The sequence below is a fragment of the Vespula vulgaris genome, chromosome 5 (genome assembly GCF_905475345.1).
Source record: "Vespula vulgaris chromosome 5, iyVesVulg1.1, whole genome shotgun sequence".
NCBI lineage: Eukaryota > Metazoa > Arthropoda > Insecta > Hymenoptera > Vespidae > Vespula > Vespula vulgaris.
The window spans coordinates 7,555,934-7,583,508 of NC_066590.1; the positions used below are offsets into that span (position 1 = coordinate 7,555,934).

General features: G+C 35.4%; 1 protein-coding gene across 13 annotated transcripts in view; it reads left to right on the forward strand.

Moving 5' to 3' along the window:
* Positions 1 to 27,575, forward strand: part of LOC127064086 (protein eva-1) — a 237,577-nt gene that overhangs the window by 167,490 nt on the left and 42,512 nt on the right. For 9 of the 13 annotated variants that reach the window (XR_007781581.1, XR_007781582.1, XM_050994628.1 and 6 more), the window contains 2 exons: positions 18,636 to 18,865; positions 24,039 to 24,177. Coding sequence is in view for 11 of the 13 variants with exons in the window: in XM_050994628.1 (XP_050850585.1) it covers positions 18,636 to 18,865; positions 24,039 to 24,177 (369 nt within the window). In the remaining 2 variants the exon portion in view is untranslated. Of the gene's footprint in view, positions 1 to 8,423; positions 8,673 to 18,635; positions 18,866 to 24,038; positions 24,178 to 27,575 lie in introns of those variants that run through there. The other 4 variants (XM_050994634.1, XM_050994633.1, XM_050994631.1 and 1 more) reach the window with 4 other exon arrangements.

The window sequence follows — 27,575 nt, forward strand, 5'->3', positions numbered from 1 at the left end:
TTTGGAGGAAGGAGAGTTTCATTAAACACCCGGTAAGCCGGAATTCCTTATCGAACTAGAAGACGTTGGAAAACTCGATTAAGGCTCGACGGGCGTCACGTTTCTCCCGGAGTATCGCTCATTCACATTCCATCGACGGCACTCGATGAAACTCGTTTCAGAACGCTCGAATCGTTTAAACTCTTCCAAGTGCATCCGAAGAGTAAGTAAGAGAGTAAGAAAGATAGAGAGAGATAGATAGATAGAAAGAAAGAGAGAGAGAGAGAGAGGGAGAGCAGGAGAGATCAGCTTTCTAGCGTGAACACGTCTTGTCCGCGAACTTGCTTTTCCTTCAACTTCTTCTTCTTCTTCTTGTTCTTCGTTCTTGCCACGTGGCGAAGGTCTATTTTGAGTCACTGTTTCGGTTAACTTTAAGTTTTCCGGAGTTCAACGTGCATCGTGGACCGGTGCCAAAATGGTTCTTCGTACAATAAGCCGTAGAGATATGGTTTATCCAGTTGGAGAAAAGATGAATCTTTATCTATCTTTTCTCGAAGGATCCATAAAGCTATCGATCCTTTTTCAATTTTTATTTATTATATTTAACAAGTTCATACTCATTCCGACTTTAATATTTTAGATTTTTTCTCGTTTATCCTCTCGTCTTAATCGAACTCTATCCTATCGTTTTCTCTCTCTCTTTCTCTCTCTCTCTCTCTCTCTCTCTCTTTTCTTTTGTATAAATATACGTAAGAAATATATAGTCATATAACATATATATTAATTCAATTTAAGTTTTCAATCTCTTTTTCAATAGATCGTATAAAGTATCGACGAATAAACTTTTCTATCCCGACTTACTTCAACTCGAAATGATCAATTTAAATTTTATTTTGCAAGTATATACTTACTTGTTTATTTATTTTCTCTCTCTTTTTCTTTCTTTCTCTCTTTCTGGCTATCTATCTTTCTTTGTCTCTCGTTCATTCCCTGTCTGATTTACTTCAATTTTCGAAAAGTTCTTTAAAATCGCTCACGTAGATATAGCGTTTTATCCGTGACATTTTTATTGGCTCGTAATTCTTCGTCGACATAGAATTTGGAGTAATAAGCTGTACGATTTAACCATCCAAGACCATTTGGTTCGGGCACGTCGAACCGATCGCATTCAATACGTTAGGAAAGATTTCTCTCTCTCTCTCTCTCTCTTTCTCTCCCTTACTCCAGTGTCAATTGTGCATGTCGATTTCAACATCTGTCAGACGGCGAACTTTTTCTTTTCTTCTTCCTCCTCCATCTTCTCCTCCTTTTCTATCTCTTCTTCTTCCTCATCCTCCTCATCCTCCTTCTCTTTAAACTCCTTACACGATAAAACTTATCTAAAAACGGTCCTCTCAAAGGAGTCGTTAAATTTTCTTGGATTTCTCTCTTCCTCCTCCTCTTCCTCCATATCTTTCTTCTTTCTCTCTATTTACATCGACAATTTCGATGGTATATTCGACACATCGAACGATCGAATTCGCATTTATATTCTAATTTCATCTCTCTCGATTTCCATTCGTTCGATACTTTCGAAACTCGAGTGAGTATTCGAATTATCTCTAAATTTTCTCCGTTTAGGTGCTTTCGATAGATAACACATACTCACACACGCGTATATATATATATATATATATATATATATATATATATAAATAAACATGGGCTGTTTAATTTCAATCGATGCACGATGTGTTGGTAGTTAAATTTGTTTTTAACGACATGGATTGTTAAAATAGATATTTCGAAGGGCAGTATGTGTTATAAAATATCACACGATATTTGATAATAATCTTTTGGGAATATTTTGAAAGATTTTAATCTAACGATTTTCAATGTTACTGTGGATTCATTAAAATGGAAGATCACATGATAGAACATAGAATCACGTAGATAGAATGTTCATGTAGAATACTATCACTTAATGCGTAATATCTGTGTACGTTTAATTATAATCCTTCTTACAAAGAAAATAGGCACTTTGCTCGAACAGATTATTCGTTCGTGCAAAGCGAATCTACAGAAGATATTCGATGACACAAGGATCATAGAATAGACGCGTACGAATTTCTATGCGTACGTGCACGCGTTTGTCACGCGCTTCTTGACTATTCCTCCTTCTATCTATTTCTCTCTCTCTCTCTCTTCTTCTCACTTCTCAGACTCGATTCCCATTTCCTTCAGGAAATTTCTCGTATCTTGACGTACCACGTACGCTATTATGCGACGTCATGTTCTTCAACATACATATATATATATATATATATATATATATATATATATATATATATATATATATACATCGACATAATTAAGATTTTACTTTATCAGGGAAAATGACAAAATCTTTGTATTCATCTCATTTAAACTAGCTGCATGTACTTGATAAACGTTAATAAAAGCTTCTTCATCTGATATCGGTGCATTGTTCGTTTAATAAAGCCACGACAGTTTTCTGAAATTATGGACGTCTTATAACGAGAGAACGTAAATTAATAATAGTAATAATGATAATAATAATAAAATTACAAGAGAAGAAAGACAGTCGCTATGTTTCTAGTCATTTGAACACAATGAAAAGGAAATTGTATTTGTTGCAGAAAAGAAAGATAGTTATAGAGGGATAAAGAAAGAAAATGTGGACGAAAATACGAAAAGTAAAAAGAAAGAAAAAAGAAAATCCGCTAAAAAAGAATATCGCGCCGTACGCGCACACGCACATTCAGTAACAAAGCATCAAGTGCATAGAATTTTTATTAGAGACCAAAGCCGTTGACGTTTCAATTACAATTTCATTTACAGTATATCTCGGTTAAACGTGTGCGCTCGGTGAACCAACTTCGTGGTGTACGCGAAATGTCGATCACGTCGCGAAAACTGCGTTGAATTTCATCTCTATAAAAGAGAGAAACAGAAATAGAGAGAAGGAGAGAGAGAGAGAAAGCGAGGTAGAAGCTAATCTATTTAATCCAACGATGAAAAATCGTCCCTGTGGTGGAGCTCGTTTCGCTTATCGTATTATTATTCCTTAAGGAGAAAGAGCCCTCGTGAAAGAGAATGAGGTGACACATTTTGTGTATATACGTATATGTGTATTTTGTGTGTGAGTATATATATATATATATATATATATATATATATATATCTTGGAGAGTATCCAAGATGACGTCGGTCGCGTGACTTAAAGAGAATTTCTTCGTCGCTTTATCAAGGCGACGCGATATCGTCGATTCGGTATCTTTCTATCTCTCTTTCTCCTTGAAATCCTCCGTGAATTTGACCGCCATTCGCGGTATTCCACCTCTCTCGCTTTTGTTTCGAAGATCATTTTGGAAATGGTCCAGACGCTGCGTCCGACGTTCTCGTTATTGCCTCTTCCATCTCAACGAGAATAGGTACCTTACCTCTTTCGAAGATCTTTATGTCGACGCTCGTCTTAAAGTGAGAGGAGTGGTAGAAAAAGAGGAGGAAGAGAAAATAAAAAGAACGAAGTGGAAATCTTTCAACGTTGCAACCCTTCTTCTTCTTCAAGATCGACGACGTGAAAAGGAATGAACTCCCTTCGTGGTCACTAGAATGCGTTCTTCTCTTACTACTTTCGTCCTAGATTTCCAAGGACAACGCATTTTCTCTCTTTTAAAGCGCTACCGTAATCGCTTTTTCGTGTTATCCTACGTCCCGCTCGATTCGAATCCGAAACTTGCCGCGTACTCAACTCTCTTTTCTTTCTACTATCTTTCTCTGTATCTCCATCTTTCTTCTATCCATTTATGTCTCTCTTTCTTTCTCTCTTTCTCTCTCTCGGTTTCTCGATATCTAGAGTACTAATATATATATATATATATATATATATATATATATATATATATATATATATTCTACTGCACTTTCTGTTTATTATTAAGTGATATACTTTATAATTAAACTTAACCGTTGTTTGTAACTTGATCCTTCAAATTCCATTTGATATTTAACTTTGTATTTAACTTTATTATAATCCGTTTAATTTCTAAAGTGTTTCTCTCTTTCTCTTTCTCTTTCTCTTTCTCTTTTTCACCTCTTTGTCTCTCTCTTTCTCTCTTTCTCTTTCTCTTTGTCTCTTTATCTTTCATTCTGTAAACAATCGGGCCTCTTGATTAAACACAAAAACGTCTTCTTAACGTTTGACGTGACCTACAAGAGGACACGGATTTCGCGACAAGTTAGAGAAAAGCTCGTAAATTATCGTTAGCATAAATCATGAGCTCGCATTCGCTTGCGGCGGTAGAGGGACGACGTAAACCACAAGAACCGCGGCCGCGACAACGCAGCTAGGAGTTTCAAAGTTAACTCCAACGACCGACCGTGTCTCCATACGTTATCGGGGTTATTGTTCTTCCGCTTGGAATACATTATCATCTAACGTCGTCGTTTTACAGCCCTCGACACGTTTCTTTCTATATATGTCTCTGTCTGTCTCTCTGTATCTCTTTTTTCTCTCCTCTTTATACGAACGATTATTTTTCCACGCACGTTGGAAAACGTAATAATCCCTTCGGCGGGACGATTATTTTCTTTAACTTTTTTCTTGTGAAATTTCACCACGTCTCGTTTGGTTTATCGATCGAAGATTCGAAGCGAGTGTCGGAATCCTGTTTCCACATCGTTAGAGATTTCTTTTTATCTAACTCTTTCTTTCTTTTTCTCTGTATCTTTCTTTCTTTCTTTCTTTCTTTCTTTCTTTTTTTCTTTCTTTTTTGTTCTGTTTGCTGTTCGACCCGTTCAAGCGTGGAATTTAATTGATAATCCAGAAATCTTCTCCGTTACACAACATGCTTGAATTATGTTATGCTCCGAACGACCATGCTTGAATGAGATTCGACGAAGCGTTAAGGTAGTTGAATTGAAATTTCTCTAATTCCGTCTATACAATTACAGTTATGTTAATATAGGTGATCCCATGAGATTGCACTATGAATGCTATGCGTAAGATGAAATTTCGTATTAGTCTGTCAATAATATTAATATGTAATCTACACATGCATCCATATATTCAAACACACGTATATATATATATATATATATATATATATATATATATATATATATATATATATATTTACTACATTGGATAACGAACTTAATACAATTTCAAGATCGAAATTGCTAATCAAAAACACGTGTATATTAAGCTTTAGAGTCGAGCGATCACAAAAGCTTCAATGTTGCATTGCAAGGGATCGATCGCGATGAAACCGTTATCTCGGTTACAAAGTTGTCTCTTTGTAAGATGATTTTCCATGAAGGGATTTCCGATTATTAGATGAGCCGGTTAACAAAAGGATAAGCAGAATTTTGCACTTTACGCGTCACTACGGGATGTCATCAATCAGAAGGATAAAAGAAAGGCGGCACGGAGGCGGTTGTTCGATAATTACGACGCAGCGATTACGAAGACGATTCGCCAGCTCGAATATCGAGGAAAGTTCGTAAACTCGTCGATGATTAATAGCCGGAGTTTATTAAACGCGACGTGTTACGATATTACATGTTCGGGAACTCTCTCTCTCTCTCTCTCTCTCTCTCTCTCTCTCTCTCTCTCTCTCTCTCTCTCTCTCTCTCTCTCTCTCTCTCTCTCTCTCTCTTTCGCTCACGTAAAACTCGGAACGATCGATACAACGGCGAATACGCAGGTCGATTATAATAATCGACGAATTTGCATTCGATCGTTATTCTCGATATATCTCGACGAGATATTGTTGCATACATAGGTGTGTACGTAGCAACGAAACGAGGTAAGATCCTCGTGATGCGATCTCACGACATGCGTATATGCTTACATATATGTATCTGTGCAAACCGAAGAGAGGAAATTTAATAGGTCTACGTGGGCGTTTAATGATACCTTGTATGACGAGGCCACGTAGTAGGTAGATATAGTTTTTATCAAGGGGAACGGATCGTTTTACCGAAATTCGCGAATTTCGTGACGGTTAAGATCGTGGGCGTAATCGTCCTCCTCAATGTAAAAGAGAGAAAAGGAAAGATAAAAGGAACTCGTCTTTCTCATAACGCTTTCGAAGTCGTTCGAAAATAAGTTTTCCTTGGAGTACGACTCGAAAAGAAAGGGAAAAAAGAAGGAGTGGGAGGGAAAGGAGAAGGAAAGGAAGGAGGTGGAGAAGAGGAACGTTTTCTCGCATTTCGAGAAACTAATTAATCGGGACTTTAATATTCATAGAAGCATTCGCGTAAATGGTGTGCTTTAAAAACAATTTAATTAAGTCCCCCACTCCCCTTTATTCTTTTCTTTCTTCTTCTATTTCTTCTTTCTCTTTCTTCTTTCTCCCCTTCTCGTTCCCCTATTTACGACTTTCCAACCTTCGTCTCGCTCGCTTACTTCTTTAACCGCGTTCGTCCCTATTCCTTTCCCTCTCTCTCTTTCTTTCTCTTTCACTTTTCCTTTTGTTACGTATTTGTCCAAGACTCACCCTCGGCAAGTCGTCTATTGTAACAGGTGTAATTCAAGTTAATTCCCTTCACGATAGTATCACGAAAGAAGGGAGTTTAATCAGTGCCGTCGACCGTATCAAAGTATTACAACGTACTGTTTACTTTAAGACAAAATTTTTCAATCTTTTCTATTTTATCCATCGTTTAAAATGTCACTTTCTATTTTTCTTTCTTCTATGTTAAAGAAAATATGTGAGAGAAACTTTTAGCTTTTCTTTTGCTGACCTAAATTTTATCATTAATTGCCGTTTCATTATCTAAGCTCGTTTTCCATGAACGTCATGACATTTCTCTCTCTCTCTCTCTCTCTCTTTCTCTTTGTCTCTCTGTGTGTGTGTCTCTCTGTCTCTATCTCTGTCTCTCTTTTACTGTAGTAACGATGAGAGGAGTACGTACGACGATGACAGGGACAACGAGAGGAGCGACTGAACGAACGACCAACCAAGCGGCTTTGTAATTTTCCTTGCGTGCACGAGCTACGCGATATTTCTCTCGAAGGAAACCATTTTCCCTTGAAATTGCGTATCATCGTTGTCACGAACGTGAGGATATCTCAGGGTCGTTTAATGCGACTACCTTCTCTCTTTATTTATGTGTGTATATATATATATATATATATATATATATATATATATCTTTTTCTTTTCCTGTACTTTTCGACCAGTCATATCGAAAATTTCATTTGGAAAATCTGTTAATTACATTTTTCTGCATTCCTTCTATTAAGATTTTTTTTCTTTCCTTTATAAATCGCTGACAGGCTCTTTTGTATTATTTTCTTCTATTTTCTTCTCTAACGAAACGAAAAAGAAAGGAAATTACGAAAAGTTCCGTAACGACTTTTACCGAGTTGTCTCGCAGTGACTTCTCGAGGATTCTCGTGGATGAAAAAGGAGTAGTTATGCGAAATGTTGAGGAGTACGTGTATAACACGTGTCAACGTCTTTGCTAACAATTTACATATATATGTCTAACTATTATACTTATGTATTCACTTACCTACGTTTCACGACTTGCACTGAGTGATTTCGTTAAAAATGAAGGAAAAGTGTTGTTGGTACAACGAAGAAAATTCTTCCAATGTTTCAAACACCCTGTGAAAATTCTCGTAAGATAAGAAAGCACTTTATAAGTAGGAGTAGAATACATATGATCATAATATATACGCATTCATCATATTAATCCGTTTATCTTGCAGCAAACACATGGTCCTTTCTCTGTTTCTCTCTCTCTCTCTCTTCTTCGTCCTATCTTCAGAGTCCTCTACCGTGTGTCGTCTCGAATAATGGAACGCACCATGTGTTCTCATAAACTAAACGAGTTGTCACATTCAAATGTTATACGGTATACCGATCTTAATATGCGAAGAAACATAATAGATGACTTCTATCTAAATTATTTTTATTTAATGCATTTTATCCATATGGTGGGATTAAAAGCCATCAGAGAGAATTCTTTTCTGTATTTTTTATTTTTTATTTTTTTCATTAAATAACATAGATTTTACAAAGAGACAGGGTGAAATCGAGATTATATTCTGTTCTATTCATTGGATGGGAAAAGAAATAAAAAAAAAAGAAATCGACAAAGAAGGATGGCTTTCCAACATTCATCTCCATCTGTCGTTTACGTTCTCCTACGTTTCAGCTTCGTTCTCTGGCAATATATTCCTCGTCACGCTTTTATCACCTATATAGATCATGTCCTCAAGATTTTCTATCGAAGAGAAGCTGTGAGGTGTAAAGCACCCTCTCCGTTCGTAGCACTCGCCGCGTTTCAAATAAGATCGATGTCAATCCTTTCGTGTTTTATTCGAACTAAATCAGGATTTAAAAAATTCACGAGTATTTGAGGGTTAATGATATTTAAAAATAAAAATTTATTTTTATTATTTAGTTATTCGTTTATGAAAATATTGTAATAATCGATTAAAAATAATTTTAACTCGGTAAATAATAGATACGTTTAGAAAAACATTTGTATTATTGAGACTCTTCGAGGTCGACTTGTATCTTGGATATCAGGTATCGAACATATAAACACCGATAACTTATATGTTTACTCGGCAGTCTTGTTCTGGTCGTCGTACGTAAAGGATCTCCGAGTGTAAACAGAGCGTTCTTCTACAATAGAAATAGAACATCGACTTTACTTCAGTTTCCTGGGTAATTATATTATTAACGTTATTCATTTATTACTATTACTTTATTACGAATATATTTTTAATAATGCTACTAATTATTATTACCATCATTATCACGTTAGAAGCAATATATATATATAGTGTAAGCGATATATATAACACTACGCATTTTCTTTTGTTCACAAGGTGACATTAAATACAAACGATATATAGAAAAATAACTGCGTAACATTTTGATATAACTTTTTTCTCTCGCCAAATCGTAACGAACTGCTTGATTCTATCATTATCATTATTATCATCATCATTATTATCATTATTATTAGTATTATTATTATTATTATTATTATTATATAGTCGTTATATTGTATCATTAACAAGGTCGTTAAAATTGTAATTAATTCATTTATCGTTAGTTTCTATCGCAAACATTTGGACGCAAAACTATTGAAGCATAAATACCTATACGTATACGAATAATATCCATGTGTGTGTGTATATATATATACATACACATACATTATGTACTATGTTTCTTTTCGATTTTATCTACATACATAATTACATACGTATATCGACAAGATCGAAATATTTTATCGATCTCATTTCTTGCTTCTCGCATTAACGAGCTGTTGACGTTAACTCGTACGGACCTTGCGGAATCCACGTCGTTCCGCATACGTTCTCTAGCTAGGTTCTCTAGTCGAAGTGAAACATGTTGCCCTTGTGCTCTCTCGGTTACTGCTTATATACGTTAATATAAAGCGAAGTACGCGTTGGCTCGTTATTTAATGCCGACTCATGGGAGACGCGACTTTGCAGATGAACGCACCGACCGCATAAGCTCGAGACTGCTTCTCTTGGTCGTAGTATCCGCCTCCGAAGCTACCTATACATATGTTTACTTTCTATACGGAGCATATAGGATCCGAATATCGATCTTTGAATACTTTAATATATACTCCCTCTCATCGAAATGAAATTGAAGATTATTCGAACACACATATATATTTCAGGTCATATATTTGATATATGTATTTAATGTACAATAATTAGATATATAAATAAGCAAGCGTTGCGGTATAAATTTTTTTTTAAATCATCTATATAGTAAATAGTTAATCGTAATATCGTAAATAGTTAAATAAGATTGAACGATATATTATAACAATATCTATGTCGTAAATATTTCTTTCTTTTTTTTTTCTTTTAATTTATTTTATATATATGCATACGTTATATATTATAATACACTAGAATAACAGTCCTCAAACTCGTTCTCTCAAAATGACGAATTGGAACGGATAAAATCGATAAGGGATTTCGCATGAATTCAATTTGCAATAAAATGAAGCGTGAACGAATAAAACGTTATGTATAAATCGAATAAAAGGGATAGTCATCGAGTTTCCTCTTTTGGAAAATTTAGATCGAGTTAAAATATAATTAGCAGTCTTCGTGAGATATCGAATCTAATGTATCCTATTCGTTGTTACGGATCATTCAGACGATGAAAGGAGAGTTAGTTCGACGATACGAGAAGTGGAAAAGTCAGTGAGACTCCGTTTGATAAAAAGACTCTCTTCAAAGTTATTATAATAAAGAGATAGAAAGGAAAAAGAGAAAGAAAGAATGGATTACGTCAAAAAGGGAATTTAAAAGAGTGAGCTTTGATCAAGCTTAGATTTCAAGCCTTTCTATATAACTTTGAGAAGTTAGTTAGTCCTCTCAGAACTTGGATTTTAGGCGAAAAGTAATAACCGCTTAAAAGGTACATCAGAACGGAAAGGATTATTATTCTTTTTTTATTTTTTTATTTTTTTATACAGGAGGAACAAAGAAGAACAAAAGATAAAAGAGAGAAAGAGAGAGAGAGAAAGAGAGAGAGAGAGAGAGAGAGAGAGAGAGAGAGAGATCCTCGATAAATCGATAAATAAACAACAAAGTTTTGACAATTTTCCGAGCATGCTATTGGGTGTTGAAATACTATGCGAAATATCACAAACCCGTCTGTGTTATTGCCAAGTCGTTGAAAATAACGAGGGGATACCCGTACACCCGATCGTGATCGACGTTTCGATCTTTTGATTTAATCGACGATTCCATTGTTTCCGAATCGAACGTCGAATCATATCGACTGCATCAACCTGGTATATAAATTCGCTCGACTTGATTTTCGTAAATCTGGCTTTGAACGCGAGAATTTTTCTGTTCTCTCTCTCTCTCTCTCTCTCTCTCTCTCTCTTTGTCTCTTTTTTTTTCATAATTTCATAACGTTGTAGGATTATTAATTCCCGATATTGTTATTTTAATTATGCTCGACGATTTAAGTTGTAATCGAGAAGTAAATTCAATCGGATCAGTTTCATAATACCTATATAAACACGTTTTGTATAACATTTCTCGCTTAATATGATTTTATGTGGCTTGAAAGTGGTGAAAGAAATCGAAAGCTACGAGGCAAAGTTGTATTTGAAACCCAATGGTTTCGTTATATATGTATATCGATCTATATTTTGTATAAATTGTATATACCTACGTGTTTATATCGATAGCTATTAATAGCCAGACGTAAAAAGGTAAGAAGCTATCGAATATTTTATTATACCTATACAAAATAGATACGCGTTTACGAAATATCGTAATAATTCGTCTTATCATCTTTTTTAATCAATCTACGACTTCAAATTACGAAGATATTACTCGCAAAATATCGTCATTTAGAATTTATTATACGTCGAATGTTCCTACGTCTGTAAGTAGTAATGATAATAACAAAAAAAAAAGAACGAAGAAAGGAAGAAAGAAAGAAAAGGAAAAAGAAAAAAAATTGTTTATACGTCGATCAATAGAGTCTACTTATACGTACCAAATATTTGATGCGTATATATTTATCAAGGGAAAAGAAATCAGTGAAAAATATAATCGTTCAATGTTATTTGTAAATATCGTATAACAACGAGGATTTACGAAAAATTCATGACAGACATAAAAACCATTTGTTAACAGCTCGGTAAACGATATTATCGATAATAAACATTACGAATAACAGTTTTCTATAAAAAAATATGGATATTATTGACGCGATAAACGTTTTTTCTATTTGAGTAGTTATTGAAAATCTCCCATTCCCTCGTCGCTACCAAGAAGTAAGTACGATTTAACGTCGGATTTCAAGATCGTTACTTCGGTAACAACAATCGAATTTCCAATTCGATCTGCGAATAGAGTACGACTCGTCGCAGCTCGTAAAGACGCAAAAGGAATCGTGACTTCCCATTGGGAGACACGATTTCATTCGAAATCAATGAAATCTCGAAGCTTTTTAAAGGATAAAATCGGATCGACGAACGTGGTGCGGTTGGTTCCTTTCGTTTATCAGACGGCTTTATTCTCATGACGTACTTATACCGAACTTTGCAAAAGCGTGACGCTTCGTAATCGTTATAGAAACCTCAACGGTATCTCGACGATGCGGAACGTCCGCGCGTTCTATTTTTCGCACCGGTGAGTCCTCCGTATCGCACGTATCGCTTTTTAAATGGACTTTATGACCGGCGAACAACGGACCGATAAAGCGCATCGGTGCATCCCTCTTTTACCCTCTTCGTTCAGTATCATCTCCCCCCACTTCCATCACCACCACCCTACCTCCACCCCCTTCTACCTGTTCACTCTATTCTACAAGCGGTTTTAATCAATTTATAAACCGCGTTAGCCGTCGGTTTCGTCGGCGTCGTCGGAAAATTCAAACTGCGGCTGTTCCTTCTCAAACGCTCTACTTTTTCCAAAGCGTATAATTGTCTTGTTAATTAATTGATCGATTAATTAATTAATTAATTAATTATTTATTTATTTGTTCTCTTCTTTTCTTCTCTTTTTTTTCTATTGCATCAATTTTTTCGATCGACTTTTTTGTTTTGTCACGCAAATGTTGCGTTTATTGCGAGAATAAAAGGGAAACAATATCAATGTAAGTGGTGATATTGTTTGAGAAAAAAGAAAAAAATAGAACACCATGGATGTTACGAGGTTAACCTTGTTACACGTTCCGTCCAGTTCAATTAAGTTCGTTAACGAGCGGAACTAGACGTATTTTATGGAAAAATGTAATTATCCGGAATATCGTGCGCTGTAACGAAATTATATTCTTTATGCGTTGTGTCCTTCGACAAATTTTTCCTATAGTGTTTGGTCAGCTCCAAAGGGGTAGGGGTGTGTGTGACAGAGAGGGAGAGAGAAAGAAAGAGAGAGAGAGAGAGAGAGAGAGAAAGAGAGTAAGTCTCCTGTTTACAACACGATTTTAGATTTAACAAAAGAAAATGGAAAAAGGTTAGAAAGAAACGATTACCGTATCTATGTTTATTTTTATTTTTATACATTCTTTTTTATTTTCTTTTTTTATTTTTAGAGCCTAGGGTTAGACGTCTGCTCCATTAATTTTATTATCCGGATTTTCTTCGTTCGGCCCGACTGAGATAAAAAAGTCGTTCCGACTTGTTACCCAACGAAAGATTTCATTGTAGATCCTAGCCTAGGATGTTTTATATATATATATATATATATATATATATATATATATATATGTATATGTATATATACTGGTTATTTCAGAATTGTAGAATAAAATTTGACAGATTAATTGGGCTTATAAAGAAGAAAATCAGAAATATTCTTACGAATATTATCAATGTTTCGAAAATTTATCTTTTCGTTTCCTATGTATAATTTATTATTTAATATTATAATTATTATTACTCTATACATGTATATATATATATAAATAATAAACGATATTTAAAATATGTAACATGTCAACGCCAAATAGCTAATTTAAAAGCAAATATTTTTCGTTCAAATTAATTTTATCTACATTTTTAATATTATCATGGCTTGTTGCGAGTAATTGAAATGTTTCGAATTAAAATCGATTTTTTCTAAATTATTAAATAATTATCAGACAATTAATTATCGGGTTTATAGAAGTTCGTTTTACAATTATATTACGAAATTTTTTGTAAAGTTCATTTTTATACATGAAAATATCTTTTCCTCAAAAGCTAAGCTTTCAACGTAATCGCGAAATAAAAGCAACGCAATAATCCTACGCATATTCGTCGTTTCAATCGCGAACTTTTAAAACTGCGTGTACTGTAAATGGAATTTTTATAAAATCTCGACAAACGCACGGTTCTTACTGTCACATATGTTGAGCACTCTTAACCAGTATGCAAAGTTTCACCATTATGAAATAGGATAAACCATTTTATTCGCAAAAGTGCAATTACGAAAGTGTGCGCGCGTCGTAACGTGAATTTCAGACACTAATTCGTTTCTAATCAAGAAGGGGTTGTCGTAATATGAGATTAGTATTTTCTTTTTAACTGTTCTTAAACAAAGAAAGAGAAATGAAAAAACAACAAAATTTAATAACATTGTACGCATGAAGTATAATCGTGGATTGAGAATTTTCGGGATGGAGGAGGATTTATCGAATATTTTCCAAACATTTATAGTTATCGTTTATTCATAAATCACATGAAACACATGTACATTACTCAGACGTAAAACTATACATAGACATATATATATATATATATATATATATATATATATATTACTGTATACACAGTATGGTATATTAGTTCGTTTCGATATTAAGCCAATCTGTCGGTCGATGCGAAAACACTTCGTAGCCACGTTACTTAACCATAATAGTGTCGGGAAAAAAGTCTGAGTGCTTGATTCATTGGTGGCGACGACGATGACGACGACGACGACGACGATGACAACGACGACAACGACGACAACGACGACGACGACGACACGACGACGACGACGACGACGACGACGACGACGACGACGACGACATGAAGAGACAACGTGAAGGAGGAAATGGCCGAAGTTGTGTACACCGCTGCCCTCGGTGACGGCAACGACGGACTTTTCCAAACTTGGCAACGATTCCGGATTTCGGTTGTTCCATGGCGAAAGGCGAATAGGAATGGGTAACCTCGTATGTGGGGGACTATAGAGTAACCATCCCCACCACCACACTATTACTACCTTCCTCGCGTTTATAAACGGGTCGGGACTTGCTTTCCGTTGCGGAGGAATCCGAGAAAATCTCGTCGCGAATCGTTGCCCTTTATCGTTGGAATTTCCCGTTCCTTTTTATTACTACTACTACTACCATTGCTACTACTACTACTACTACTACTACTACTAAACTATTACTACTACTCTACTACTACTGTTACTGCTACTACCACTACTATTATTACCTATTTGATAATCCATGCTATTATTCTTCCAAATTATTCCATTTAATTATTCCGATTCCCCATTATATGTATGTACGTACGTGTATGTGTGTATGTATGTATGTTGTATGTATGAATGTATGTATGTGTATTTACGTAACGTTTTTGGTTACCAGTTTACATCGGTCTTCTCGACGCAGTAACATCGATCCGAACGACGTCACTTTAATCCCCTCGTAAGCTTCCGTTTCGAGTGCCCTTTGAACTCGGATTAACTTACCGGCGAACTAACTCAGAGCCATCGTCATCTGTAAACCCGTCCACGCCTTTGTATCCAAACGAAAGGACTTTTAAAGAATCTTAGCTTCTTACTTTGTTTTATCGAGAAAATTTTCTTTCTCTCTTTCTCTCTCTCTTTTTATCTATTTTTTTTTCTTTTTATTACCTTTTATATCCTTCTTTGATACTTTTATCTACAATTTTCTTAAGTATATCTAATATTTGTTTCTTATTCGTAATCATTCACCTAGCAAATAGGTTAAAATATTTATCCTTTTGCGAATTAAGATTACAATAATGAAGTTGAATTGTAATATATATTTATTTACGAGTAAGATGAAAAGATATTAGAATATATCTTTCGTAAATATAACGTTTATCTTGATTAAACGGAAATCGAGCTTATAAGATCGTAGCAGCTGAACAAACACTGGAATATACCGTTCTAATTCCGTCTTCTCTTCTCTTTTCCTTTTGATCTATATCTATTCCTTTTTAACAATATCCTGACGATTTTGCTCGAAGGAACGTGAACAAGAACCGCAAATTTGTAGATTAAAGAAAAAAAAAATCGATCGAAGCTTCGAAAGTTCGGCGAATAGTTGAGTTTATTAACTCGAACTTTGTCTTCGATATGTATCGAGAAACGAGAATTAACAAGACGAGAATGTCGATCGAATCGCACGGACTTTTTCAAAAGCACGATGAATTCTATGTACTTTGTATGCTTCAAAAGATAATTAATAAAATACATATTATGAATGGGAATCGAGAAAGAGTCGTTGTAATTTTTATTCTATCGTTAATAAACTTTACAATTATATCGGAGAATATAATTTCCTCGTTTAATTCATTTTTATAACTGCTCTTGCAATAATTCGATTAACATTAAACAATAATTAAATAATACAGGAAGAACGATACGCTTTGAATGTAATCGGATTACGAGTCTTTTATCGTTGATAATTTTAAATTGTTTTTATCGAAAACGTAGACTTATTTATTCGTTGTTTTTGTTGGTAGCAGTAGAACGAGAGATTTGAAATAATTTTTTTGAATAATTTTTATTCGCCTGTAATAATTAATTTTATCTGCTTATATAAGATTGAAATTTATGTTTCATGAAATATCTTTAAAACAGCATGTATGAAATATGAACGCGTAATTACATGTTTCAAATCTATTATCCGCGAATAAGTCCGTTCATTGTCAGAGTTTTATACTCTTGAAAACTCGTCGAATTCTTTTTCTCATCGGTTATGTGTCAACTATTGAACAATTTTATTTAGTCTTCAACAGTGCCCCGTAAAAATACTTCGTAACCTGATCGTAGCTTGCTCTTTTTATTCAAGAAATAGAAAACGAATTGAGATATCGAACGGTTCGAGACTAATCAACTGGTCATTTAAAAGTATTCTCGATTCGTTCGGAAGCAATTAAGCGATAAGAACTACGATTTCGTTGAACACGAATGGTATTATTTCTACACGAAGAAATTGCAATGAAAGTATTCGAAAGATTAACGAAGATCCAAGGACATTGTGAAATTCGAAAGAACGAAAATGCATGGAATATTCTTTTCGTATTTATTAAACATTAATTTCTCTTCTCTCTATTAGTGTAACTTTTTACTTTCATCATTGTATGCTTATATAATTTATGATCACGTGTCATGTACCACGTTATACTCGTATCGTACAGAATCTAATATTTGAAAAAAAAAAATCCAACATAGTCCATCTTAATCCGTAGTCGGTCGTTATCTCTTTAGCGTTTGAGTCACACCGGAGCTGACCCAGTAAACGAGTGAATTCTCTGTAACGAACAAAGACTCCCCTTTTCCTTTCGCGTTAATAAAGACGAAGATCCTTTTGAGATTCGTTCAGTTTGAAGGTTCTTGGCCTTTCTCGTTCATTCTCTCCGCGATTCTTTTTCACAGGTACGAATCGTTAACCAATGAGGTCGAACAAAGTGAAGATATCTAATAAGATAGGATCGTTATCGTTGATATCGTTGTAAAAGTAAATCGCTTGCTTTAAATTTTACATCATTGTAATAATCATTATATCATACATATAACTAACAATCTCTCTTTCTTTTTTTCTTTTTTCCATGTTACTCTCTTCCATACACTTGGGATGATATCAATGGCTGACTGATGATCGATCGCTGAATCCTGGCTGACTGAAACCCGGTGATGGTTACCTTGGGCATCGTTGATATCACACTAATTACCTTTGGTGACGGTGAAACACTATACACTTATATCAACCTTTTTGACGCATACGTAATCATTCGCTTATTATTAATCGTTTACGCCTTTCTCTCTACCCATATGGAAACATTTTAAACGATGAAAACTTACTTACGACGTTTACATATGTCTTCTCTCTTTAAACCAAAACCTCGTTTTTCCTATCGGCACCACACCCGTCAATTTCGCATGTATGCCGAAACGGCCGCGGTTCCGTATGCAAACTCGATCGTGCCGAACTGCCGTGGACGCTCTCCGCACTAAATCCCACAAATGACGTCTACTCGTGTCGTCCCACACTCTCTGTCTATCTCACACTCTCTCTCTCTCTCTCCCCCTCTCTCTCTGTCTCTCTTCGTTCTCTCTCGTTCTATACCACCACCACTATCACTACTACCACTACCACCATCTCCGCCACCAACCTCTGTGCTTAACAACCCCTCTCATCGGATACGCCGATGTATCGCGTGCAAACGAAACGACGGTGCTTTCGCGGCTGAATCCGTGTCATCGATACACCCCATCCCTCTTTTCTCTGCCTCTCTCTCTCTCTCTCTCTCTCTCTCTCTCTCTCTTTCGTTCTCTCATCCTCCTCTTGTCTCGCGAACCAATCCCGATTGATCCACTCGTTAATTACCCCGAATCCCCTTGAATCGATCGCCGTTGCGGCGACGGCACTCTACGGCTCGTCGATCGGTCTTCGATACTCACTCTTTCTCTCTCATACTCACTCTTTTCGTATCTATGTCTATCCATCTATCTCTTTTCATTGTCTTCTCTCACTTGATATATCTACTTTCTTGTTTTTTTTTCTTTTCTTTCTTTCTTCCTTTCTTTCTCTCTTCCTTTCTATTTTCTTTTTTTTTATTTTTATTTCTATCTATCCACGTCGTATCTATTCTTCTTTTTTACGTGGCCGTCTGATTTCGTCTTTTTTTCTTCTCCTTTATTTATTTATTCTTTTTTTTTTACCTTTCGACACTCCCCGTCTATCTTTCTATTTATTTATCTCTTTTCTATACCTTTCAATCCTTTTACCTCTTCCTTCCTGCGTTTTATATTACTTTATTTATCTCCTTCGCGTTTCTTTTTTCCGTTTTCCTTTTTTCTTTTTGTTAATCATTTTCTTTTCGTTTTCACTTTTTCGTCTCTTTTACATCGACGACGATCGTCCTTTATAACGTAACAGCCCTGTTGGCAGGCACCCTGAAGACCTATCAGCGTGCAGCCTGCGACGAGGAAACGATGACGCTCAAGTGTCCACCCGGCACGACGATATCAGTCGCGCTCGCACGCTATGGGAGAGCTGTTGCGAATGGACCAGGAAGATGCGGCATCTCTTCCGACGTTTCATCTAATTTTGCTATCGATCATCATCAACAAACCAACGACACGTGCTTATTGCCAGACTCTTTACAGGTACGTGTCAACGTTGATTGGAACACGAATTTTGGATAGAAAAGAAAAATAATGAAGGATTTGATTTGATTTTTCTTTTTTTTTCGCGGTAGTACAAAATTGATCGTTCTTTTTATCATTATTATTATTATTTTTTTTTTATTTTCATTATTTACACGGTCAGCTCTCATAAATCGGATTATCGAAGGATTGGATATATTTCAACAATTCAATTTTAATCTATTATCGAAGCGCTCCATTTTTCATTTGATTTATATCGTTGGATGAATTTCAGTTTTATTTTTTTGCCTTATTTTTATTTGTTTATTTGTTTATTTATTTATTTATTTGTTTATTTATTTATCTATCTATCTATTTATTTTTATACTCTTCCACGATTCGTAATTTTTTTCATTTCAAATATCTCATTTCTATTTCTATGAGGTATCGTTCGTCTCCGTTAGATCCATTTCCTTCAAAATTTGGGTTCTTCCATAAAGATTTTATTCGTCGATTCCGTATCCAAAAGGAAGAGAGAGACATAGGTGTTTTCTGAAGCGTGACAAGCAAGTTTGTCGTCTCCCTTACACGCCTCGTAAACTTTGCTTACGTACGCACAAGTTTTGGCACCCTTCGATCCTTGGAAAACAAGAATTCCGTGAAATAATTTCATTTTTATCATCGTACCTCAATCGATCTCGATTTCTTCTTCACATTTTTCTTTCTAATATCTTGCAAATTTTTCTAACGAGGTCAAGCATGAATACTTTACGTTCGAATACTCGAGAATTTTATCGGGATAGTCAGTAATACGTTTAATTCTTTAGCAAAGTTCTCTCTAGAAGATTCAGGGTTCTATTAAAAGCTACATAATCCGGCTCAGAAGATTAAAGCCATTATGGTCGTCCACGCGTCGCTCGTTAACTTCGATTTTAACTTCCAGTTTCCAACATTCGCAAGTTGACTTTCGATCGCTAGGATTTGCTTAGCTTCTAAATAAGTTTTACAAGACAAAAAAGATCGAAGAGAAATTGCAATATAAAAAACACATCAAGTAGACACTCCGTTGCTAAATGCAAATTGAAATTCTTTTCTTTTTTTTTTTGATTTATTCCATTTCGCGTTAAACTTTTCCTTCCTAGTTTCGTTCGTTTTCTATTTATGGAAAATTACTTTTTACTCGGACTCGCGTTTCGCCAAAGTCCGAGATGGAGAAGAGAACACGGGAGGACAAGTTATCTCCTTCGGGGAAAATAATTTTTCATTTCGTATATACTGAATGATTCCTGAGATACCGAGTTATACTTTATTCACGATATTTATTTTGATTTGCAAGTACTTTATAATAGAACAAAAAGTTAAAGAGAAGGACAAACCTTGGCTACATTTTTTTTCTCTCTCGCTCTATTTTCTTTTTCTTATTCAATGTTCCTAACAACGAATATAAGTCGTATGAGCGCAATTATTTTCATTTCTCGATCGAGACAAGATAAGATAATATGATTTTCAAGAAATTTATGAATGAATTATATATTCACGATGAATCATAAGAATCGAGATGTTGTTAAAGTCGTCGAACGATATTCGATTATAGATACTCGACGTTATTCAAGAATGGTAACCACGAATAAGAATAGGAAAAAAGAAACAAGGATATATATATATATATATATATATATATATATATATATATATATAGAGAGAGAGAGAGAGAGAGAGAGAGAGGAAGAGAGAAAAAGAAAGAAAAATAAAAGTTTATTCGAGCCGGTTAAACGAAGAAAAGCGTACTTCCGTTGGCAAACGTGCTTCCCATTGCCAATGTATTCGCGATCGAGTGGATTTCCTCGGGTCTGAGCTATACTTGCCGCTGCATATCTTTTCAAACGAGTTTGTCAGTTTCCACGCTCGATGAAATACGGGAGTATCTTTTTTATTTTTTTTTCTTCTTTCTTTTTTTCAGGTCAGCTACCATTCTCCCTATTTATCTCTTTTTTTCTATCTTCGTCTTTGGGTTACTCTCTTTCTCTCTATTTTAGTCTTCCATTTATCCATTTTCCACCGAACATATAATTCGCTATCCACCGATTTATGCTCCTGCACTCTCTGACCTGCACTTCTGCACTTTTCTGACCTTTCGAGCTGATAGATCTTTCTTCCTTTTCTTTATCTTTTCTCTCCTTCTCTCGCCATAAGAAAAACGTGCGAGTGTGAGCGACTTTAGTACCCATTTTGTAATGGACCCTTTCTATTCGCTCATGTCAGCATCGTGTTTTTCAATCTAAGTAAATACAATTTATTTATAACATTTTTAATTTTTAACAACTGAGTGATGACGCTAGAATTTTTTCATTTTCTTTTTTTTTTATCAAAAACAACAATATATGAGTTGAAAGAATATTTTCTAAATAAAAACAAAAAGTAAAGTAGAGAAAAATTCAAATATATATAAAAACCTTATAATTTCGAGAGAAAAGATGAAAGAGATGGAGAAAGAGAGAGAGTTTTGTGTAGGGTAACTTATATTGTTAAATAAAGTAAAAGAATGGATGGAAAAGGAGAAAGGAATTGTAGAGCTATGAAGAAGAACACGATCTTTTCACGGAATCGTGAATGCTTCGGACGATATAAATCGATAGCAATAACGGTAACAAGTTAGCCATCTTACTACGATAGAAAAATCCGTATGAGCAACCACCGAACGAGTGAAAGCTATTCTTGTCCTTCCACCGATCTCGTATTTCACGTTCCGTTGTACGAAGATACTCTTTTTATTTGTTATATCTTTTCTCTCTTTTATCCACCCTTTTCTCTCTCTTCTTCTCTTTTTTCTCTTTCAAATTCAAAATTCAACCAAGTTCGCTCCTTCCTTTCTGTCCACGTAGACTCGTTATTCTCTCAGTTGCCTAATTCACGGCGTATGTAAATATCTCGTTAAAGGATCACGGAGAAGATTAAAAAAAAGAAAAGGAAAGAAAGAAAGAGAAAAAAATAAAATCAAAAAAGAAACTCGGTGAAAAAGAAGTTAGAACAGGCGAACGGAAAGAGAGAGAGGGAGTTACCTTTTAATTTTTACGAATCGATTCTCTGGCATCTTTCGCTTGAGCGAGAAAAGTCGATAAAATTCGAGATATCAAAAAGAGAATTTTTCTTACGGTGTCATAGTGATGGTGGTGCTGGTAGATGGTATGGAGTTTTAGCGAAAGCTCGAAGAGAGTAGAGAAAAAAAGAAAGCTATTCGGATCTCGTAATTCGTTCGGGATGCTCGCCAAATTAAATCGACATTTACAAGACTTTACCTAGAGCGAAGAAATCGGAGCTTTATCGAATAAAGAATCATTTTCTCATGGATCTTATCCAATTTTTCGATATTCTTTCTTTCTTTTCTTTTTCTTTCTCTCTGTTTTTTTTTCTTTCTTCCTTTCTTTTTTTTCTTCATCTTTCTTTTAGGAAAATGTTACAATCTTTGTTACTTCTCGTATTTGCGGATTTCAAGATGGGTGGAGATTAGTTGAGGAATTAGGAACTTGTCTGGAACAATGACCGACAGAGTATCGTCTTCCGAGTGAGGCAGAGAAAGAAAGAGTGCGTGTGTGTAGGTGTGTGTCAGAGAAAGAGAGAGAGAGAGAGAGAGAGAGAGAGAGAGAGAGAGAGAGAGAGAGAGAGAGACGGAGAGAAGATAGAGAGGGATGGACAAGTGACTCATTAGGCAACGAATTAACGGAACACGGTGTAGGTGCGCTAGCGAGTTAGATGCCTGTCCAGAATAGGGTAGATTGATCTGGAAAGGGGTTGCCTGGTGGTACGTATCGTAACTACGAGTTCACCGACGTACCGAAAATCGATTTCTCCTGTGGGACTCCTCAGGCTGGTGTGCGAAATATAGTGAGCTGTTCTCTCCGAAGTTAAACTCGAGAATTTCAATGATTGGATCGTCATTGCGTTAGACAAAGATGGATGGATGGCCGACTTAAACGAGGCGAGAGCTAAGGATAATATCTTCAGTCAAGCTCGTCTTTCTCTCTTCCTTTATATTTCCTAACAAGTTTCCGGAATTCTCTCTCTTTCTCTCTCTCTCTCTCTTTCTCTTTTATACGTACCTACCTAATTAATATCAGTTAGCTATTTTAGTAAGATGGAATTTTATTAAAATTAATATGGGTTAAAGGATTTCTCAATGAATCTCATTTCAAGTTGGAAAATGCGAAAAGTACGTACTTACGTTTCGTGTTGGAATTATAATTAACGAGAAAAGAAACTACATTTCTTGTTTAAATTTTATACGAATGTATAAAAACGTATGTACACCTATCTATGTAATAATGTAACTTTATTAAAGATGAAAAAAAAAGAAGTCATAGCCATTGACATGAAGTATGGTAAAATGGTGGATGGTCCTTGCCAACCGCAGTTATGCGATCGGGCAAATTTAATTTCATCCTTACGTATATGCTTCCAAACTTCTCGCAGCTGCGCGACTCGTTCGATCGAAGCTTCCACAAATTTCCGGTGAAGACAGAATTTCAGGAATCCGAAACAATCACCGTATGGATAGCTGGTGCCATGATCGTGGTTTATGAGAGAGGAAGTATCTAATGTTGCGAACTCGCCTTGGTCAGAACTAGGAAATTCGCTTTGATAGAAACGATTTTCTCTTTTATTTTTTCGCATAGTTAACGAATAACCGCGTTGAATAAAATTCTCTTAATTAAAAATCGTGACGTCATTATTTGAAACTCGTTCTCTCCTGATATTTTTCTTTCCCTTTTCTTTTTTTTTCCTCCACTTCTTTTACTTTTTTCTTTTTCTTTTTCCTTTCTTTCTTTTTTTTTTATCACAGGACCACTCCTCGATGTCCTGAATTTCCCTTCGTTAAAACTTTCACGAATATATTTCTGCAATCGATCTCTCATATTGTACTCCAATATATAATTATTTTTGTTTCCAATTAAATTTTTATTTTGCCGTTGTGGATATAACGTTAAGATATCTCTTCGATGCTTACTTTGAAACGACCTTTTTCTTTTATATGTCAACATACGTATATACACATATACGAAAGTATATATACCATATACACAAACATATACAAAGATACTTTCGCGTTACCTTCCATCTCCACTACTTACTGTAATTATTTACTTTATGGAAGCGCGTCCCGCTATAAAATGAGCGGGTCATCTGAATGACGCATTAGTACTCACTGTTGCAGACGGTCGTCGAGATGTGTCAGAAGAAGAGGCAGTGTAAATTCAACACGAATCCGAAGACTTTCCAAGGAGATCCGTGTCCTGGTCTTCCAAAGTACGTCGAGGTCGCTTACAAGTGCAGTCCTTGTAAGTTATTATTCGATTAAAATTATATACATATAGGATATAAAGTATATATAATGTATCATGTATTTTTATCGTTTCAAATATGTACGTATATATGTATATATATTTTTTTTTATATCTATATTTATTTATATATAAAACCAATTTTTTATTTCTAATAATATATTTTGGATGATCGAATTATATAGTACATCCTATATACGTATATACTATAAATACAATTCGGTATGATTCATTGGATGAATTCGATTCAATGAAATTTTGTTCACGTTCGAGTATTCGAACAATGTCGATATCGTTTTACAGGATCCTGATTTTCCGTATTCTAGCTATAGTATACGGAAGCGTCAAAAAAAGTGAACAACGTCGTTCGAAGCCGTCGATTTTTCCGATCCACTCACACAAACTCAATGCATCCTCGTCCCATATCGTTCGAACGAACAAAACGTTGTCCATGTTTCATCTCGGGCATCGCGCGTCACCGCTTTCTCAATTTCTCATCTCTCTCTCTTTCTCTCTCTCTCTCTCTCTCTCTCTCTCTCTCTCTCTCTCTCTCTCGTTTTTTTTTGTTCGAATCACTGCCGCTGATTATTTTATTAGCCATACATATCGCACGGACATTAATATAATCGACGATGAATTCCTCAACTGGGGAATTTCGCTGTATGACGAATGGGAACACGATTTATAATGTTAGAGTGTTTTGATATTGGAAACAGAATTGAGCTTCGGCTCGACTTATCAAACAATTTTTCATAACTTTTTCTAGAGAATTTTTGACGGGCATAACGAAAACGATCGGCGTTCGTCAAAAATCCTCTTTTTGATCGTTGAATACGAACACGTGAGAAATCATTTTACGATAACGTTCGCTATATCACGAAGAGAATTGAATTGATATTGGTCCTGATTTTTCGTATAGAAAAGTGTGGCCAGTTATATTACTTCGCGAAAATTGCGTCGAGATGCAATTTCGTTTCTCCTCCTCTTCCTCCTCCTTTTTCTCTTTTTCTTTTCTCCTCTGTATACTTTATGTTTTGTAGAATAGGTTCGAGCAATGACATCAAACTAAAAGAAAATAGATTTTTGTAACTTGTCGAAGAAATGAAAACAATAGATATTCCAGTTCGCATAAAAGTGTAAATATTTGTGAGGCGTAAATATTATACATCGAGGGAAAAAAAAAAATAAACTGTCATGTGTGTCGAGAGATTATATCTGAGAAAAAAAATTATATAGCATTTAACTGCAACAGGTTGTTCCGTTGGTTGGGTTGGTTGCTAATGCGAACATTCGCTGACATATTTTTAATAAGTAAACGTTTCGAACTTGGACGGTGTATATTAAATATGTGTGTTCGGTTTTGTTAGATTAAGGATTAATAGTATTATTCAAGCATACGAAAATTTTTCTCGGATAGCTACGAAGTAAATGAATATTGGAATAACCGGATAATAATAATTTTACCTCGTGAAACGTTAAATTATTTTGAAAAACAAAGGAGAAAGAAGAAAAAAGACGAAAAAAATATCTTTATTTTATCGAATTCGTTTTACGAACGAAATCGAAAATATTTTTACGCAGAAAAATAATAGAAAAGATTGTAGAAATCGTTAGAATTATTAGAAAGACTACTTTTTCTTTCTTCATGTAAATGCATTATTATAATACATAATGAAAAAACGTGGAAAATAATTAGACGTACAAAATGAAATATTATTTTTTTATTAACGGCGCATTATTAATTTGCCATTGTTTGTTCTTAGAATTTTCAATGTATCGTAGCGTGTAATTCGATCTTAATGGAAAAACATGAAAGAGAAAAGGCAACACGTATCGGTTTTCCTCGGCGTAGTAGAGTAGTGAATTTCGCGAAGCGACGCGACGTGGTGGTCTCCCTTGTATGTCGCGGCAGGTTACGAATATCGTAACTGCATTTTTATCTTGGCAACGTGCTTTTATCCTTTTTATTGTCGTGGTGAGTACGTAAATGCATATACAGAGAAAGAGAGAGAGAGAGAGAGAGAAAGAAAGAGAGAGAGAGGAAAAGAGAAAGAGAGAGAGAGAGAGAGAGAGAGAGAGGAAAAGAGAAAGAGAGAGAGAGAGAGGGAGGGAGAGAGAGAGAGAGAGAGAGAGAGAAGCTGTGCTGTGAATGCATGCAAGAGCTCAGTAGATATCGGTAACAAGCCGATACACCGTTGTAATTGTTTAGCCCAGTTGCAATCTCGCTGATTAAAGATACGCCGTGGCCACGACGAAGGTACCTAGGTAGTACCTATGTACGTTCGATCGATCGAATCCTACGGAGAGAGTATTCCCGGTTGTATCGAACGATTAAAACGATCGCGATCAGTCTGCGGAAATTGGATACGATCGTAGAAAACGCGTCGTTGCAAGAACGAAAAAGCGTACACGCGTTTCGCGAATCGCTTCCGAACGGATTAATCTTTCGTTACGCTTTTAGGAAAATCTTCGACGGAATAGCTATTTAATTAAAAACACTTTAAAATATAGAAAGTATATTTTCCAATATCGTTGCTTTTGAGAGAAAAGAAAAATTGTTTACAGGTAAAGCTCGATGTCTAATAAATGAATGTATTTACAATCTTTCGAAATTCCTTTTTATATTTCTTCTATCTTTATTCTAATGTATGAAGTAATAGGTTATAGAGAAATATAGGGGAACTGTTGTACACTATCGTAAAATATCATAACTCTAACGTATACCGCGTATAGTATGTACTCCTACCATGTTATATATCGCGTATCTACGGGAACGCAGCCTCGAAAGTTTTACGATGGAAGCTCGTTTCTTCCGATTATATCGTTTATCCGTCGCTCTTGACGTTTCCATAATCCTCGAGCAGAGTGCAAACAGTATTTAACGGGAAAACGCGTCAGGACGCAACGCCAGAGAACCAACAGCGCAATTCGTTATACGTTTTCGGAAGATAGCGAGCTTTTCTCGTTCGGCTTCGTTCGTTGTACCGAGTGCTTTCGACTATCCTACTCTCGTCGAGATTTGATTTATTCTAAGTATCATAGCACGAAAGTGGTACGTTTCCGCGTATACCGAAAACTAAAGAGAAGTACTAGAGAGTAGCTAAAGTAGTAGAATTTTCCATATCACCTGTCGTAATAGTTTTCTGCCTAAGGGGCTCGTAAAGAGACTCTACTTTAGTTGCTAACACGCGTACTTGGTCTCTCGTTATTTCGAAAGTGCGATTTCAAAAGTATAGGGAGAATTACTTCGTAACTTGTCGATCGAACAAGATGCGATTCGATAAAAACTTATAGACCGATAACTCTTAAAAACTTTTCATATATAGGCATGAATTTTTAATCATGATATTGTACTATAAATTTTATCACTTTTATCGTCAATTCTCGCGTCAATG